The sequence below is a fragment of the Perca flavescens genome, chromosome 13, assembly GCF_004354835.1.
Source record: "Perca flavescens isolate YP-PL-M2 chromosome 13, PFLA_1.0, whole genome shotgun sequence".
NCBI classification, from domain to species: domain Eukaryota; kingdom Metazoa; phylum Chordata; class Actinopteri; order Perciformes; family Percidae; genus Perca; species Perca flavescens.
Window position 1 is genome coordinate 2,598,992 of NC_041343.1, and position 18,261 is coordinate 2,617,252.

An 18,261-nucleotide genomic window follows, 5' to 3' on the forward strand; every position below is an offset into this window, starting at 1 on the left:
TATGGCCTGTTTATGTTGATAGCATTCTCTTTTTTAATCCTAGACACCAACTTTACATCCATCTGAACCTTCTCCCATTACTGTATATACACAACCTCCAGTTTAAAAACTGGAGGTTGTGTGTATACATGTTATATGGTTCAGTGCTATTTTGACCTGTATTATTTTACTAACCTGTAAAATTAGGCAAATTAGTCTGTCTAAATAAAAACAGTGTAGTTTTTTTTGAAGATGGGATTCAAGTACAAATTAATATTTTATTATTTAATAAAATCACGAACATTTTATTATGTTGTTTAGTTGGCAGGTAAACATACATACATATTTACATGTACAAAGTAAGAGGAGTAGTGGTAGTAATGGTAATGTAAGAGTAGAAATGGTAGTAGACATGCAATACAGATAAGCCATGCCCAACTTCCAAGTATAATCTGAATACAGATGTTGATGACACATATAGATACAAGTAATAGCTTTATGTTACATACCTAGTACATGTAGGCAGGTTGACTTTGAGCCTGTATGTAGTCAGAGATGTCCTTAACTCAAATATATCCGTTATTGTCAGAAATTATGGAGCAATTTCTTTTTACAGCACCTCAAGTATTTAAAAATGTAGCTATTCCAAGGTAATTTGGGGCATTTCTCCAAATTGATCCAATAAAAATAGATTTTTAGTCTGTACATAGTCTGAGTTGTCCATAGTTGAAAAAATTTCATTGTCAGGATTTATTTTTTTAGCAATACCAAGTATGTATATGTGTCCCGTTTTTCACTTTTTGTAATGCTCAGCCTACTTGTTAGGCCTTAGTCTTAAAGCTCCTGTAACTGTGTTAGATGCACAAATAGTAACTCTGCAGCTGGACAGTATTGCATGTGTGTGCTTAGGAGCAGAATTCATGCCATCACAATACATGTGGCCCTGATGCCTAAAATACTCACCAGATTGGGGATTTTGTTATTGTATTTTCTGATAAAGCCTATGGATTAACAGTTAATACCAAGGCTTAACAGATACTCCCACTGTTAAAGTATAATTACATGATTACAAATTTGAGCAAGCACATGTTGTTGTGTTATATAACTTTCTTTTTTGTTTTTGTTAACTGTTAAAGTATGACATCAGTGAAGGCTTGAGCCATAAACCAAAAGTTTGGAGGGAAACAGTTGACTTCACTTGCCTCTTGGCAAAACTGAATACTAGAGTTTTCAGTTATAGTTCAGCTCTAATGCTGTCTTTCAATCTCAGTAGGAGACAGCAGTCTTTGCTGGCACAAGCAAGTGTCACTTACAACATTACAGGCTTTTAGGCTTGGGCGCTATTTATATTTTCATACCTTAATACCTTCTTGACATTTTACCGGGGTATACAGTATTTGGCGGTATTTGTGTAAAACATATTTAGGGCCCGAGCGCCGACAGCGGCGAAGGCCCTATTGAAACTGAAGGAATTATTATTAGGACCCGAGCGCCGACAGCGGCGAAGGCCCTATTGAAACTGAAGGAATTATTATTAGGGCCCGAGCGCCGACAGCGGCGAAGGCCCTATTGAAACTGAAGGAATTATTATTTTTTTATTATTATTTTCCCGTCAAATGAATTGCCTTTTTGAGGGGCTTAACATATTCAAAAACTCACCATATTTGGCGGCCGCATCAAGTCTGGTGAAAATTTACGTATTTTAAGGGTTTCGGGAATCCATCCATCCATCCATCCATCTTCGTCCGCTTATCCGGTGTCGGGTCGCGGGGGGAGCAGCTCCAGCAGGGGACCCCAAACTTCCCTTTCCCGAGCAACATTAACCAGCTCCGACTGGGGATCGAGGCGTTCCCAGGCCAGGTTGGAGATATAATCCCTCCACCTAGTCCTGGGTCTTCCCGAGGCCTCCTCCCAGCTGGACGTGCCTGGAACACCTCCCTAGGGAGGGCCCAGGGGCATCCTTACCAGATGCCCGAACCACCTCAACTGGCTCCTTTCGACGCAAAGGAGCAGCGGCTCTACTCCGAGCTCCTCACGGATGAGTGAGCTTCTCACCCTATCTCTAAGGGAGACGCCAGCCACCCTCCTGAGGAAACCCATTTCAGCCGCTTGTACCCTGGATCTCGTTCTTTCGGTCATGACCCAGCCTTCATGACCATAGGTGAGGGTAGGAACGTAAACTGACCGGTAGATCGAGAGCTTTGCCTTCTGGCTAAGCTCTCTTTTTCGTCACAACGGTGCGATAGATTGAATGCAATACCGCACCCGCTGCGCCCGATTCTCCGACCAATCTCCCGCTCCATTGTCCCCTCACTCGCGAACACAACCCCAAGATACTTGAACTCCTTCACTTGGGGTAAGGACTCATTCCCTACCTGGAGAAGGCATTCCATCGGTTTCCTGCTGAGAACCATGGCCTCAGATTTAGAGGTGCTGATCCTCATCCCAACCGCTTCACACTCGGTTGCGAACCGATCCAGTGAGTGCTGAAGGTCGCAGGCCGATGATGCCATCAGGACCACATCATCTGCAAAGAGCAGCGATGAGATCCCCAGCCCACCAAACTGCAACCCCTCCCCACCCCGACTACGCCTCGATATCCTGTCCATAAATACTACAAACAGGATTGGTGACAAAGCGCAGCCCTGGCGGAGGCCAACCCTCACCTGAAAAGAGTCCGACTTACTACCGAGAACCCGGACACAGCTCTCGCTTTGGTTGTACAGAGATTGGATGGCCCTGAGAAGAGACCCCTCACCCCATACTCCCGCAGCACCTCCCACAGTATCTCCGGGGGACCCGGTCATACGCCTTCTCCAAATCCACAAAACACATGTAGACCGGTTGGGCATACTCCCAGGCTCCCTCCAGGATCCTTGCGAGTGAAGAGCTGGTCCGTTGTTCCACGACCAGGACGGAATCCGCATTGTTCCTCCTCAACCCGAGGTTCGACTATTGGCGAACCCTCCTTTCCAGCACCTTGGAGTAGACTTTACCAGGGAGGCTGAGAAGTGTGATACCCCTATAATTGGCACACACCCTCTGGTCCCCCCTTTTAAAAAGGGGAACCACCACCCCAGTCTGCCACTCCTTTGGCACCGTCCCAGACTTCCACGCAATGTTGAAAAGGCGTGTCAACCAGGACAGCCCTCCACACCCAGAGCCTTGAGCATTTCTGGACGGATCTCATCAATCCCGGGGCTTTGCCACTGTGTAGTTGTTTGACTACATCAGTGACTTCCGCCTGGGAAATCGGCGACAATCCCCATTATCCTCCAGCTCTGCCTCTAACATAGAGGGCGTATTAGTCGGATTCAGGAGTTCTGCAAAGTGCTCCTTCCACCGCCCTATTACCTCCTCAGTTGAGGTCAACAGTGTCCCATCCTTACTGTACACAGCTTGGATGGTTCCCTTCCCCCTCCTGAGGTGGCGAACAGTTTTCCAGAAGCACTTTGGTGCCGACCGAAAGTCCTTCTCCATGTCTTCTCCAAACTTCTCCCACACCCGCTGCTTTGCCTCTTTCACGGCAGAGGCTGCAGCCCTTCGGGCCCTTCGGTACCCTGCAACTGCCTCCCGAGTCCTCCGGGATAACGTATCCCGGAAAGACTCCTTCTTCAGTCGGACGGCTTCCCTGACCACCGTTGTCCACCACGGTGTTCGTGGGTTACCGCCCCTTGAGGCACCTAAGACCCTAAGACCACAGCTCCTCGCTGCAGCTTCAGCAATGGAAACTTTGAACATTGTCCACTCGGGTTCAATGCCCCAGCCTCCACAGGGATGCACGAAAAGCTCCGCCCGGAGGTGTGAGTTGAAAGTCTGTTGGACAGGGGCCTCCTCCAGACGTTCCCAATTTACCCGCACTACACGTTTGGGCTTACCAGGTCTGTCCAGAGTCTTCCCCACCCTCTGACCCAACTCACCACCAGATGGTGATCGGTTGACAGCTCTGCCCCTCTCTTCACCCGAAAGTGTCCAAAACATACGGCCTCAGATCAGATGAAACGATTATGAAATCGATCATTGACCTTGGCCCTAGGGTGCTCTGGTACCAGGTACACTTATGAGCATCCCTATGTTCGAACATGGTGTTCGTTATAGACAATCCATGACTAGCACAGAAGTCCAACAACAAACAACCACTCTGGTTTAGATCAGGGAGGCCGTTCCTCCCAATCACGCCTCCAGGTGTCTCCATCATTGCCCACGTGTGCGTTGAAGTCCCCCAGCAGAACAATGGAGTCCCCCACTGGAGCCCCATGCAGGACTCCAGTCAAGGTCTCCAAGAAGGCCGAATACTCCGAACTCCTGTTTGGTGCATATGCACAAACAACAGTCAGAGTTTTCCCCACAACCCGCAGGCAGGGAGGCGACCCTCTCGTCCACTGGGGTAAACTCCAACACAGCGGCGCTCAGCCGGGGACTTGTGAGTATCCCCACACCCGCCCGGCGCCTCACACCCTGGGCAACTCCGGAGAAGAAAAGAGTCCAACCCCTATCCAGGAGTATGGTTCCAGAACCAAGACTGTGCGTAGAGGTAAGCCCCACCAGATCTAACCGGTAGCGCTCCACCTCCCGCACCAGTTCCGGCTCCTTCCCCCACAGAGAGGTGACGTTCCACGTCCCCAGAGCCAGCGTCTGCTGCCCGGGTCTGGTCCGTCGAGGCCCCTGACCTTCACTGCCACCCATGTGGCATCGCACCCGACCCCAACGGTTCCTCCCACAGGTGGTGGGCCCATGGGATGGGTTTCGGGAATAGGCGCACAGAAATGGCTCGCTAGCGCCCCCTAGAAAGTTAAGAAAATTGAGCCCCTGCCGTGCGTTTAACGTAGACTCACGAAACTTGGTACACGTATGTAACATGTCAAGATGTAAAAAAAACTTAATTAGAGCCATACCCTAAACCCAACAGGAATTCCGCCATTTTTAATTAAATGTTCGAAATTTGCGATTTTAGCCATTTCCACATGTCGTACTTTAACAAACTCCTCCTAGAGATTTCATCCGATCAACTTCAAACTCGGTCTGTGCATTCTTAAGATGTTAAAGATGAAAAGTTGTTAAAAGAAAAACTTTTCGTCATAGGGCGTGGCCGTGGCAAGGCGGCCATTTTGTGCGTTTCGCCGCCGAAACAGGAAGTGGGTGTAACTCGAGTGTACGTTGTCCGATTACCTCGAAACTTTTCAGGATTCATAAGAGTCCAACCCTGAGGACAAATAAAGGCCAATATTTACTTAAAGTCACAGCGACCCCTATTGGCAACAGGAAGTAGGCCTAAAAGTCAAGGTGCTATACTTTAACGAACATCACCAATTAAAAATGAAGCCTCTGCTGAGATGAATGATACCTCACACAAGACTCTACCTTAAATGGGTCAGCATGTATGAAAGGGGGCGTGGCTTAAACATAGGGGGCGGGCCAAACCATCACCAATGAAGAAGTCTCTGCTGAGTTCAATGATACCTCACACAAGTGTTTACATCAATCGGGCCATTAGTAATAAAAGGGGGCGTGGCTTATGCATAGGGGGCGGGCCAAACCATCACCAATAAAGAAGGAACTCTCTGCTGAGTTCAGTGACACCTCAGACAAGACTCTACCTTAAACGGTTCAAATGTTATGAAAGGGGCGTGGCCTGAGTAAGTGGGCGTGGCCATATTATAGGGGGCGGCTCAGTATCACACGTAGACCACACATTTTGAGTTTCATGCAAATCGGCTGATGTTTGTCATATAAGGCAGATTTCCTATTGCCAGCGGGGGGCGATATGACCAAACGTCAATTTTGGCCTGTAGATGTCCTCAGGCCTGGACCCTTGTCAATTTTGAGAAATTTTGGGCAGATACGACAACGTACACTCAAGTTACAACAACTTCTTTGTTCATCGTTTAACACTCAAAATGGCCGCCACGCCACGCCCACACCGTCTGACGAAAAGTTTTTCTTTTAATAACTTTTCATCGTTAAGGTGTTCGGATGGTACAGACCAAGTTTGAAGTCCATCGGATGAAATCTCTAGGAGGAGTTCGTTAAAGTATAGCACCTTGACTTTTAGGCCTACTTCCTGTTGCCACTAGGGGGCGCTATGACTTTAAGTAAATATCGGCCTTTATTTGTCCTCAGGGTTGGACTCTTATGAATCTTGAGACACTTGTATAAGTCGTACGCTGTTGGCAGCATGTGGTAAGGTTAGCACAACAACCACATTGCGGTGCTAGTCAGTCACACTATGGCAAGCGCAATTGAAGCGGAGGAGCTGAAAGACCTGCCTACTGGTTCCTGGTCAGCTTACAACAGCAACAGAGAGAGAGTTGTGTAGATGCTTCAATTGTTGTAGTGAATGGAAACATAGCCAAAATGCTAAGGCTCATTTAACTGCATCACCAAGATGTATTGACTGGGATGAGGATAAAACAAACCAAAGCCCAACTCCTTTTCCCTGCTAGCCTTTAGACACCAAAGTGAATAAAACAATTACTGAAGTAGTTTGCGTTTAAATGTCAACACAACAAATGTAATAAGGCACTTGAAGATGCCCAGCCCAGACAACCCACTTTAGACAGCAGCTGCCTGTATGACCGTGATAGTCAGATGGCATAATTACATTAATAATTACAGTGGGGGAAATAAGTATTTGACCCCTTGCTGATTTTGCAGGTTTGCCCACTTACAAAGAATGCAAAAATCTACAATTTTAATCATATGTACATTCTAACCGTGAAAGACAGAATCCCAAAGAAAATTCCAGAAAATCACATCATATGAATTTATTAAAATTGATAACCATCTGATGAGGAAAAACAAGTATTTGACCCCCTGGACAAACAGCATGTTAATATTTTGTAGAAAAGCCATTATTGGCCAGCACAGATGTCAAACGGTTTTTATAGTTGGTGACAAGGTTTGTGCACATTTCGGCAGGGATGTTGGCCCACTCCTCCCTGCAGACAGCCTCCAAATCATTCAGGTTCCGAGGTTGTCGCCTGGCAACTCGAATTTTAAGCTCCCTCCAAAGATTTTCAATCGGATTCAGGTCTGGAGACTGGCTAGGCCACTCCAGACACTTTTATGTGCTTCTTCTTCAGCCACTCTTTTGTTGCTTTGGCGGTGTGCTTAGGGTCGTTGTCGTGCTGAAACACCCATCCTCGACCCATCTTCAGCTCTCTCACTGAGGGAAGGAGATGTCGGTCCAGAATTCCACGATACATGGCCCCGTCCATCCTCCCCTCAATACGATGGAGTTGTCCCGTCCCCTTGGCTGAAAAGCACCCCCAAAGCATGATGTTGCCACCACCATGCTTGACGGTGGGGATGGTGTTCTTTGGGTTGTACTCGGTGTTCTTTGCCCTCCAAACACGGCGAGTTGAGTTGAGGCCAAAAGTTCTATTTTGGTCTCATCTGAACACATCACCTTCTTCCAGGCCTCTTCTGAGTCGTCCAGGTGGTGAATGGCGAACTTCATGTGGGCCTGTACATGTTTCTTCTTGAGCAGGGGGACCTTGCGTGCGCTGCAGGATTTCAATCCATGACGGCGTAGTGTGTTACCAACCGTTTCTTTTGTAACTGTGGTCCCAGCTGCTTTCAGTTGATTCATCAGTTCCCCCCTTGTGGTTTTGGGATGATTCCTCACCGTTCGCATGATCAGGGACACCCCACGAGGCAAGATCTTGTGTGGAGGCCCAGACCGAGGGAGGTTGGCGGTGGTGTGGTGCTTCTTCCATTTCCTGATAACTGCACCGACAGTTGATCTTTTCTCTCCAAGTTGCTTTCCGATTCTCTTGTAGCCCATCCCAGCCTTGTGCAGATCAACAATCTTGTCCCTGATGTCCGTAGAAAGCTCTTTGGTCTTGCCCATGGTGGTGATGTTGGATGCTAGTTGTTTGGGTGTTGACAGGTGTCTTTTATACAGGTAACGAGGTGAGGCAGGTGTATTTGATGTAGATAATTGGTTCGGATTGGGGCTGTGTCTTAAAGAAAGACTAACTGGCTTGTAGGAGCCAGAATACTTGCTGTTTGTCCAGGGGGTCAAATACTTGTTTTTCCTCATCAGATGGTTATCAATTTTTATAAATTCATATGATGTGATTTTCTGGAATTTTCTTTGGTATTCTGTCTTTCACTGTTAGAATGTACATATGATTAAAATTGTAGATTTTTGCATTCTTTGTAAGTGGGCAAACCTGCAAAATCAGCAAGGGGTCAAATACTTATTTCCCCCACTGTATTTCAGTTGTCCTTTTAGATTTACTGTAGGCTAATGTTACTTGTTGCATTTCTCCTTAGGAGTTATTTGCTCTGTTGATTGAACGGACTAAGTAAAAGCATGTTAGTTGTGATTCTTTATTCATCGTGTAGAGTTGCATGGTTGGTGTGTGTAGAAAATTTGAAGTTGTTACAAATTTTGGTACAGGGGCACCATCTTGTGGAGACTGGCTTTGTTTACCTGTGTCTGCATTTTATTTTTCCTTCTCCATCGGATATAAGCGTTTTTAAACAACTTCTATCCCTGTCAATCGGCTAAACACGCCCACTTCTCTAAACTGAAATCATAACACTGATACATTACCGAGCAGTCAAACTGACCTATACTGTAATACAGCTATACCAGCTGCTATAACAAAACAACAAAAAACATTTGATTTCGGATGTTTAGCAGACAATATGGCTCATCGGCAATCGTTATCGGTGGAAAAAAACATCATTGGGCATCTCTAATAATAACGACCCCCTCCTTACTAAGCGGCGAGTTTGCTACATTCCACAAGCTCTTTTTTAGTCTAATAAACGTACAAAATAACAAGAAAGGACAAAAGGAAATAGTAATAATAGCAGCTGTACATGTTAGGAAGCCGTACCAAAAGAATTTACATATGACTTGTGCCATGGGGTTGGCTCTAAAGGTTGGATGTTCAGTTGCACCTAAACACTGTCTTGACAATATACTGTTTAGCAGTGTGGGGCAGTTTACTACCTCACAGAGGCTTGGGAATGGAATCACCCTCATCAGTGGTGATTCCCAGCCAGAACACATTGTATTAGACACATCTACACCCTACACTAGAACTAGTTTTCCTCTGCAGGGCTCATGATACCTTTTACACAAAAGCTATGTGCCTTAAATACTGGGCCAGCTGCCTTCTTTAAAGCTCTCAGCAGCACAAAGAGTGAATGGACCGTTCCAGAGCTGAGTTGTAAACTTGTACAAAGCGTAGTGAAAACAACACTCTGCTGTGAGAAGAGGGTGGAGGATTGGATGCCAGGTTGGAGAGTTGTTAAACCACTTTACAGTGAAGAAGCAGAGCTTTCCATAAGTTAATTAACAAGTTGCGATTCGCTGTGTGTGTATATTTTACGACCACTGGCTTCTGCTTCAAAAGAATAATGGGGGGGTGTAGCGGGTCGGCCCCTTAACCACAACATTGGCGGTTCAATCCCTGGCTTCGAACACTGAACCCCAATTTGTTACCCGGTATGTAGCTGTCCACTGCTCTTAATGCTTATGAAATGGTTTTATTAAAAATAAAAACCACAGCTAGAGCATTCATTCGTTTTGCAGCAAAAAGCTAAAGCTTCTGTCTTTCCCGCCATTATGTTGGACACTCAAAATGACGTCCTCACATTACGTGACGTACGGTCCTAAATGTAACTAATTGTTTTTATTCATGACACTATTTCAATATGTACTGTATTATTAATTGTTATGGTTTATTTACAGCAGCACAACTGATATTCACATCTGTGAAGAAGGTTTGGGAGACTTTGATGACTTACACAGAAGCATTTAATGAAATTTCAATCCTAGTTGAGTCTGTCTCTCTCTGGGAAGTATGCTAAAGTGTGTGTGAGGCCCTTTCCCGATCAAAATGTTCCCTTATCATGCATCTGCCTTGACTCCCTCAATCTGTAGAGACAAACACACACAAATATTCATACATGAACAGGTGTGGTTATTTGTCTGGCAGAATATTCTCTGCTCCCTTGTTTCATCTTGGTGTGTGTCCACCTGTCACCGGTCAGTGTAAAAACAACAAGAGAACTTAGCTTAAGGCTCAGCCTCTTCCTCATCTGGTTGGCTGTTAGTGAGGGACTGTGTGGAGTGGGGGGTGAGATGAGGGTGCAGTTGAGGAGAGACTGGGGGTGGGTTGGGGGGTAGAAAGGAGTAGTGAGAGGAGAGTGCAGTTGGTCTGTAATCTGGTGAGTGGGGGAGGGAGTGGGGCCAGAATCAAATCTGTTAAATTCATAAATTCATTTGCACATCCCTGGTCTGCAGATTCTGGGCCCCTCCCACTGCTTTTGCCATAACCATTGATTTCATTCAATCCTCTCTAGACCTCATTTGCATTGTTTTGTTATAAGCTCTCTTCCATTTTATTCTTTTAGCTGTTGTAAATTCCATTTGAGCCTCCTTAACTCCTCTTTTCACCAGATCTAAAAACCTTCATTTCATTCAATAGCACTTTCACCTCAAGGGATCACCCAGGGTTTGTTATTGGAGAAACACAAATGTTAATGTAGCCCGTAATGCCGTGAGTCTGTGACCCCATTTCCACCAATATTAAAATCGGTCCTGGGGATCACAAGTGGACAGCTCTGAGTACAGGTGGGAATGCCCCCAAGGATGCATTGAGGACACAATGAGATTTGATCACTCAGACCACATTCATATGTCCACATTCTTATAGCAGTGTGTACGGGTATGTGTCCTGGGCCACATAGAGGGCCTCCTACTCAACTGTAAGCAGAACTACATATTCGTTCAAAGTATTTCTCACAGAAACCACTGAGAGTGAAGAGTGTGTGTTATCCTCAAACTGTCGGTGATGCGTCACTGTTTTTGTTCCTGTACTGCCTGCTGTTATATCCCCCTACAGGGCTCTAGAGTGCGACCAAAATTTGTAAGGGTGCGACTAAGATTTTTCCTAGGTCGCACCGGTACACCTAACGTCCTCGCAACCACTGCCTCTCCACGAACGAAGCGATGTCGTTTATATCAATATGGTTTACTGTTGCCTTACATGACCCATTCGTTCTGTAAAGCCGTGCCTGTGTCATGATCTCTCCTCTGCGCAGCCCCCCCCATTCACTCACACACGGCTCACCTGCAACATGGAGAGACACAGCGCCACCGGTCCAAACTCCTGACATTTGTCTACAGTTTTAATTGTTATTAACACAGCTGTATATTGTTAAGTATGAGAGGGAAACCTGTATTGGTACCAGTGTAACTCTGTTATTGCAGCCGCCACGGCAAAAAACACATTAGAAGTTATTAAATGCAACTAACTAACGGACATTTCATAGATTACACAAGACGTGTGTAAAGCCGCTGACCCGCCAAAGAGCATTCGACCCGTGCCGGACCGATTCATAATGAGTCAGCCGTCACTCTGAGTAGCATACGCGTCAGTCCATCGCACTCTCCCTCTCTCCCCTCTTTTTTTTTTTTTTTTTTTTTTTTATATATATATATATATATATATATATAACAAACAGGATAACATTAATGCCCTGGCAGTGGCAATAAGCTTTAATTTTGTATTTGCTTTGATTACATTGTTTAAGTTGAGATTTACACTAAATATTTTATTTAACTGCTACTGTACACTACTTTTTAATTAATTATTGGATTTTGCGTATAACAATGCGATTAATCGTGATTAATCAGGGAAATCGTGCAATTAATCGTGATTAAAACTTTTAATCGTTGCGCAGCCCTACTGAAAATACAAACAAAAATCTGAACATATTACACACACACATATCGCCGTCAAGCGGAGAAAAGTTATGTCCTTCAGCATACAGACAAAAAACTGTAAGCAGCGCTTTTCATTAGGCAGTGCACGTTTCTGTAATAATGTATGATTTATGTGAGAGTACCACTAACAAAAACAATCTTTCATTGAAATATTAGGCTATCTGTATTCACACGAAATGATGCCTCTGGACCCCTCTAGCTGGCTACCTTTTCCCACTGGTTGGCTACTCCATGTCCTTGTGGAAAGCCCTGGAGAAGTGGAGTTTTGTTCATTAAGGGAGAGTTGTAAGGACTGCTGGCTGTGTTAAGCACATTACCCAAAGGAGAGCTGAATTAGAAATCAGCAATGCAGGTTCATTGTCTGCATTGAAGGGAACAGGCGTTCTCTATGTCTGAGGATTAGGCTCGCTGTCTGCTTGCCACCAGACATCTGGTCCTCTCATAGCACACTGTTTCACAGGATAGCACGCTGCAACATGACTGGAGAGAGCAGGGAGGTTTTACTGCACTGTGAGTTACTCTTGACAACTTTCTGCTTCTGTATTTCTGAAACTGAAATTACAGTCACTCATTTTCCCCCTCCCTTTATTTGATCACAGTTGGTGGTTTTGATGATTCTGGAGTGTAATGCAGTGTAGAGAGGGTAGTATTTAAGGCCAACTGCCATGGCTTGTTGAATTGATTGGATCGGTTTGATCTTTTTCTGTAGTAATTATCTGCAAAGTCATTTTTATTTTTATTCCTTATAATGAAACAAAAGTCAGAACCTACTCATTTGTGTAAAGAAAGGCTAAATTGGATGCCATGTGCTGTTTTGCATTGCATATTGTATTTTATCTACTGCATACCTTTATTCTGTCATAATATTCAAATGAGTGACAACTAACAACTGGCTTTGCACCACATACTCAGGGGATTTGCATACATTTGCTGTATTCATTTGCATGCATAATAGCCTGTTTTCATTTGAATTACAAAAAGATAGAACTGACTGTTTTTGTTTTATGAAAACTACATCAATATTTATTGTTGATGTAGTTTAATTAATTTCCTGTTTCTTAAAACGGAATGCATGACATAATTTTTGAATGATTGGAACAGACATGACGCTGTATCTGTTGGTTTGTTTTTATCAAGATCTATTTAAATGTGGCACGGCAAATCACTTGTTTTGGGTCTGTTTTTTTGGTAAAACATGGCTAGCCATTCAAAAAATGTAATGAATTGAATGCCAAACAAAGAGCTCACTTGTGTCCAACAGATGCTTTGTGGTAGATGTTGTTATGATGCAGCGACAGATGTTGAGTACATCGCTCCAGAAGATTCTAATGCATTGAGCTGATATAGCAGTGATGCTAACATTCAGTCAAAGCAGACAATGCGGAAAAATTTAACTCGGAACAGAAATTTGAAAAAGCTGCATGTAGTTCGATACATTTGTTGCACATGCATGCTGTTTTTTTGATGACATCCTGACTTACCCAATCATGTTGATCTGCTGTGAAGCTTCAGGTAGGGAAGCTTTGTCATCACAGTAAGTTCTGTATGTGTGTGTGTGTGTGTGTGTGTGTGTGTGTGTGTGTGTGTGTGTGTGTGTGTGTGTGTGTGTGTGTGTGTGTGTGTGTGTGTGTGTGAGAGAACAAATCATGATACAATAGGAATGCCACTCTGAAGCTCCGTATATAGACTGTATGTATAGAGTACATGAAAAGACAACACAAGCGCCTGGACGCTACGGAAACCAAAACTTGCGCATGTTAAATTTGGAACCCATGATCAGATTTGAAACCAAATCCTCTAAACGATTCCAATAAAGAAACGATTCCACTGGAATCGTAATTTTTTTAAACGATTCCAATTAGGAATTGGTTCTCAATGCCCAACCCTAGTTATTACCCTATGCCTTCCAACCAGCATCAATTCTTATAGGTAGACTTACAAAAAGTCAGGAAATGTTGAGGATTGTAGACGCAGTGGTCGGCCAAGGAAACTTAGTACAGCAGATGAAAAACACATCCAGCTTATTTTCCTTCGAAATCGGAAGATGTCCAGCAGTGCCATCAGCTCAGAACTGGCAGAAACCAGTGGGACCCAGGTACACCCATCTACTGTCTGTAGAAGTCTGGCCAGAAGTGGTCTTCATGGAAGAGTTGCAGCCAAAAAGCCATACCTCCGACATAGAAACAAGGCCAAGCGACTCAACTATGTACAAACACATAGGAACTGGGGTGCAGAAAAATGGCAGCAGGTGCTCTGGACTGATGAGTCAAAATTTGAAATATTTGGCTGTAGCAGAAGGCCGGTTGTTGGCCGAAGGGCTGTAGAGCGGTACAATAATGAGTGTCTGCAGGCAACAGTGAAGCATGGTGGAGGTTCCTTGCAAGTTTGGGGCTGCATTTCTGCAAATGGAGTTTGGAGATTTGGTCAGGATTAATGGTGTCCTCAATGCTGAGAGATACAGGCAGATACTTATCCATCATGCAATACCATCAGTGAGGTGTATGATTGGCCCCAAATTTATTCTGCAGCAGGACAAGGACCCCTAACATACAGCCAAGGTCATTAAGAACTATCTTCAGCGTAAAGAAGAACAAGAAGTCCTGGAAGTGATGGCATGGCCCCCCCAGAGCCCTGATCTCAGCATCATCCAGTCTATCTGGGAGAACATGAAGAGACAGAAGGATTTGAGGAAGCTTACATCCACAGAAGATCTGTGGTTAGTTCTCCAAGATGTTTGGAATAACCTACCAGCCTAGTTCCTTCAAAAACTGTGTGCAAGTGTACCTAGAAGAATCGATGCTGTCTTGAAGGCAAAGGGTGGTCACACCCAATATTGATTTGATTTAGATTTATCTTCTGTTTATTCACTGCATTTTGTTAATTGATGAAAATAAACTATTAACACTTGCATTTTTGAAAGCATTCTTAGTTTACAGCATTTTTTCATACCTGACCAGGTGCGGGGAAGGTTTCTTTTCAACATATAAATATCAACACTTATGTTGTCTGGGGCCATTATTACTGTAAGGCCTTTTTCTTTACACTGGTGTCTTTACAGTCACCTGAAGGCAGCAGGTATCTGTTCCCCTCTGCATCTCTAACTGATGTCACTGTCAAGCCAATTACACATGGCAGATCCCTTGGTGACATTTTGTGCATTAGAGGATGGATACCCGACCCAAGCCCGTACCCGCCGGGCCTGATGTTCAGGTTCGGGTTGGGCTTGGTCACATCAGCATGTTAAGGCATTGAACATTTTAAATTTAAACATCTTATTATGTAGGTGTGTTAACGTGCGCTTGTTGCCCCGTGTGCGCTGATGTGCTCATCTGTTGACATTTCCGAATGCCTTCCTACAGTTCCATGTCTTTGATTCATTATTTTACACGCGTGTTGGAGACTGATTGCATTGAAAACAGTTCATCAAGCCCCGAGCGATTTGATCGTCCGTCTGATTGATAGCGTCTTGCTTCGGTAGTTCAATGCAGTTATTATTGTCATATTCTTCATTACAGTGGCTTATTATCCACTTTACATTTAAACTAGGCTTGCACGATTTGGGGAAAAATATGAATCACAATTTTTTAGCTTAGAATTGATATCACGATTCTCTACTATGATTTTTTTTTTTTTTTTTCACAAAATGTAATGTTTATTGCACACATGAACCATGACAAAACAAAACAAATTGGCAGTACCAAATAGATTTTTTTAGCACCTATAGCAGTGGTTCCCAACCTTTTTTCCTTGGCGCCCCCCCTACTCATGTCTAAGAAAAGCTGAGCCCCCCCGAAACCAAAGTTGATGTAACTCTCCAGATAGAGCCTTACTTTCTTTTTTGATACAGAGGAGTTATCAGCACGGTTAAGATTCTCTTCCATGTTTCATTTATAAAATAGTGATGCCGTGGCGGCAGGAAAAACGAGGATACAACAAAATACTTTTGTATACATTATATATTGTAGTGTATTATCACAATTTGTTTAACATGTGCAAATATATATATATTTTTTTCCTCAACCTCAAACCAGATAAAGACTTGCGCCCCCCCTGTGATCTTTGCCGCCCCCCCTGGGGGTGCCCGGACCCCAGGTTGGGAACCACTGACCTATAGCACATTGCACATCACGACAAGCCTGTAAACATAGAGGCTTCAATGAATAAAGAAAATAAGTACATACTGGCCCTTTAAGTAGCCTTTAAATAAAGTCACTGTAGGGAGATGTGCTGTTTGTGGTGAGCGGTCAGCTGAACAAAAAAATGTGAGGCTTGACATAGAGTCAGAAGTAGCTTTTTTTTTTTAATCACAGGCTCATTAATCGTGAAGATATACTGTACGTACATGAAGAATCCGCTTGTATATTAATCAGTAAAAACGTTTTATGAAACTACTGTCATTAAGGTGCCCTCACCATGATTTAAAACATATAGATTACTTGTATAATGTCTTTTGGTACTCTGGAGAAAGCTTTACAAAGTTTAATAAAATTTAAAAAAAAAATTTAAATTAAAAAAGTTACAGTACAAACTAGCAGAGATATATTATACTCAAATAAAAGTACTGTTACTTTGAAGAAATGTTACTCAAGTAAAAGTGTGTGAACCAACTCAAATAAAAAGTAGGTCAGTTAAAATGTACTATGCAGTATGTGTAGTATCCCATGTTTTCGCAGGTTCACCCACACTAGAGACTAAAAGTCAGGATATCTTGGCCTCTCCTGTTTAGATTTTGACCATTCCTATTGGAACTAACCAACGTTTTAGTGGTACTATAACCGCCAAGAGCGTCTGGATCCTTTAGTTTGGCTGATGGGCCATTAACAAGTCATCCCTCTTCATCTCCAACAATAGCACTGCATTCATCTCATAGCAGCAAGAACACACACAGCTCCCACACACTATAAACAGCCAGATAGTCTATCAAACAGCTTGAACCCACGCAAAACTGGTGAACTCTTAGCAGTGTAAAATGTGCTATTTTAGAAAAAATATGTTCATGCTGCCACCCGATGCAGTAATAGTCCTGCCAGTTGCACTGTGTCGTTCAGTTCAGTACACACAATGTGTCGGAGGTTACTGTTAGCAACACCCGCAAAACACAGTATAGTAAAGATAATTTTTGGGGGCATTTTTCCCACTGAGAGCCAATGAGATCCGAGCGTTCAGAGCCCGGCAGAGCTATCCCAAGCTGCCTGCAGGGCTCACGTCTAAATGCATTTATCTCATTATTTGACACTTTGATGTCGTTTAACATGACTATACGACATTATAACAACATTTATAGGTCAGAAAAGATGAAAAAGCATAATATGTGCTCTTTAAGCTATTCCTCTACTTCCTATTGTAATAATTGTACATGTAATGACTAGTTTATTTGTTGTGTTGGAGGTGAAGCTCTGCACCAGAGAAACTCGATCATTAACGTTAGCTACTGTATCCTAGCGCCCAGTAATGTTAATCGGTGCGGGCTGACCTAATGTAGCTCCCGTCCCCTGGCAGCAGCCGGGAAGGCTGGATGACTGTCTGAAAGAAGCACAGCCCATCAGGTGTCCGATAAATGGAAAAGAGACGGCAAACTGCTTTGTAATTAACGTTAGTGATTTAAATATCACTCATATCACTCATGCTGATTATCTAGGCTCAGCGGGCGTACATACCGCTCCACCAGAATATAAACAGTAGGACGCAGATTCTAGATATAGTTCTGATAGGAAGTTAGTTAAAATCGCTTTAACATATGTGTAGGAAACACCAATCACCGATCATTCCTTTAATTGTCGTACGATCTGATTGCCAATCGGCACAAGCTTAGTCTTCTTTTTTAACCACTGGAACAGCAGTTTATCTGTAATTGTTTTTACACGTGTGCATATATAGCTAACACTTGCATAAGAACATTGGCTGCTTTCACAAATATTGTTCTTACAAGCAAACTTGAATATGCGCATTGTTATGGTATGTAAATTTACATACGTTGTCTAACCTTGTTGGTAGATCCAGCCATCCATCTCAGATCCATCATTTATATAAAGTATGTATTGTACAGTTGTTGTTGTAGCACCAATTGAGGTTAAACTGGTATCCGCATCAAATGACTTTCTTTTATTGATGAGACAGAGTTAACTGAGTTGTCTGTGGAGAAATTAACCTGCACCTGAGTCACGTAATATCTTTATTTCCACAGATATCCAGGAGTTCTATGAAGTGACGCTGCTAAACACACAGAAGAGCTGTGAGCAAAAGCTGGAGGAGGTCAACCACATGGCGGACAAGTGGGAGAAGAGTGTTTCTATACAAAACTCTGAGCTTGCACACTCTGTCTGTCCAGTGGAGGAGGTGAGTCTCTGACAGTGTATCAGCCCAGCAAAACCTTAGACAAACCTGGACTGAAGAGTACTCAGAATGACTAGGTTCTCTGCTAAAGCTATTCAAAAAGTGGTGGAGAAGCATCAGCAGTAACAGCAATAAATCATGAATCAGCGGACATGCTAAATATGAGGTTCCAAGCCTTTAAATAAAGTCACTGTAGG

General features: G+C 43.7%; 1 protein-coding gene across 3 annotated transcripts in view; it reads left to right on the forward strand.

The window, feature by feature from the left end:
- Positions 1 to 18,261, forward strand: part of LOC114566355 (disks large homolog 1-like) — a 152,708-nt gene that overhangs the window by 28,940 nt on the left and 105,507 nt on the right. For all 3 annotated transcript variants that reach the window (XM_028594739.1, XM_028594740.1, XM_028594741.1), the window contains exon 3: positions 17,916 to 18,067. In XM_028594739.1, coding sequence (XP_028450540.1) covers positions 17,916 to 18,067 — 152 coding nt within the window. The remainder of the gene's footprint in view (positions 1 to 17,915; positions 18,068 to 18,261) is intronic.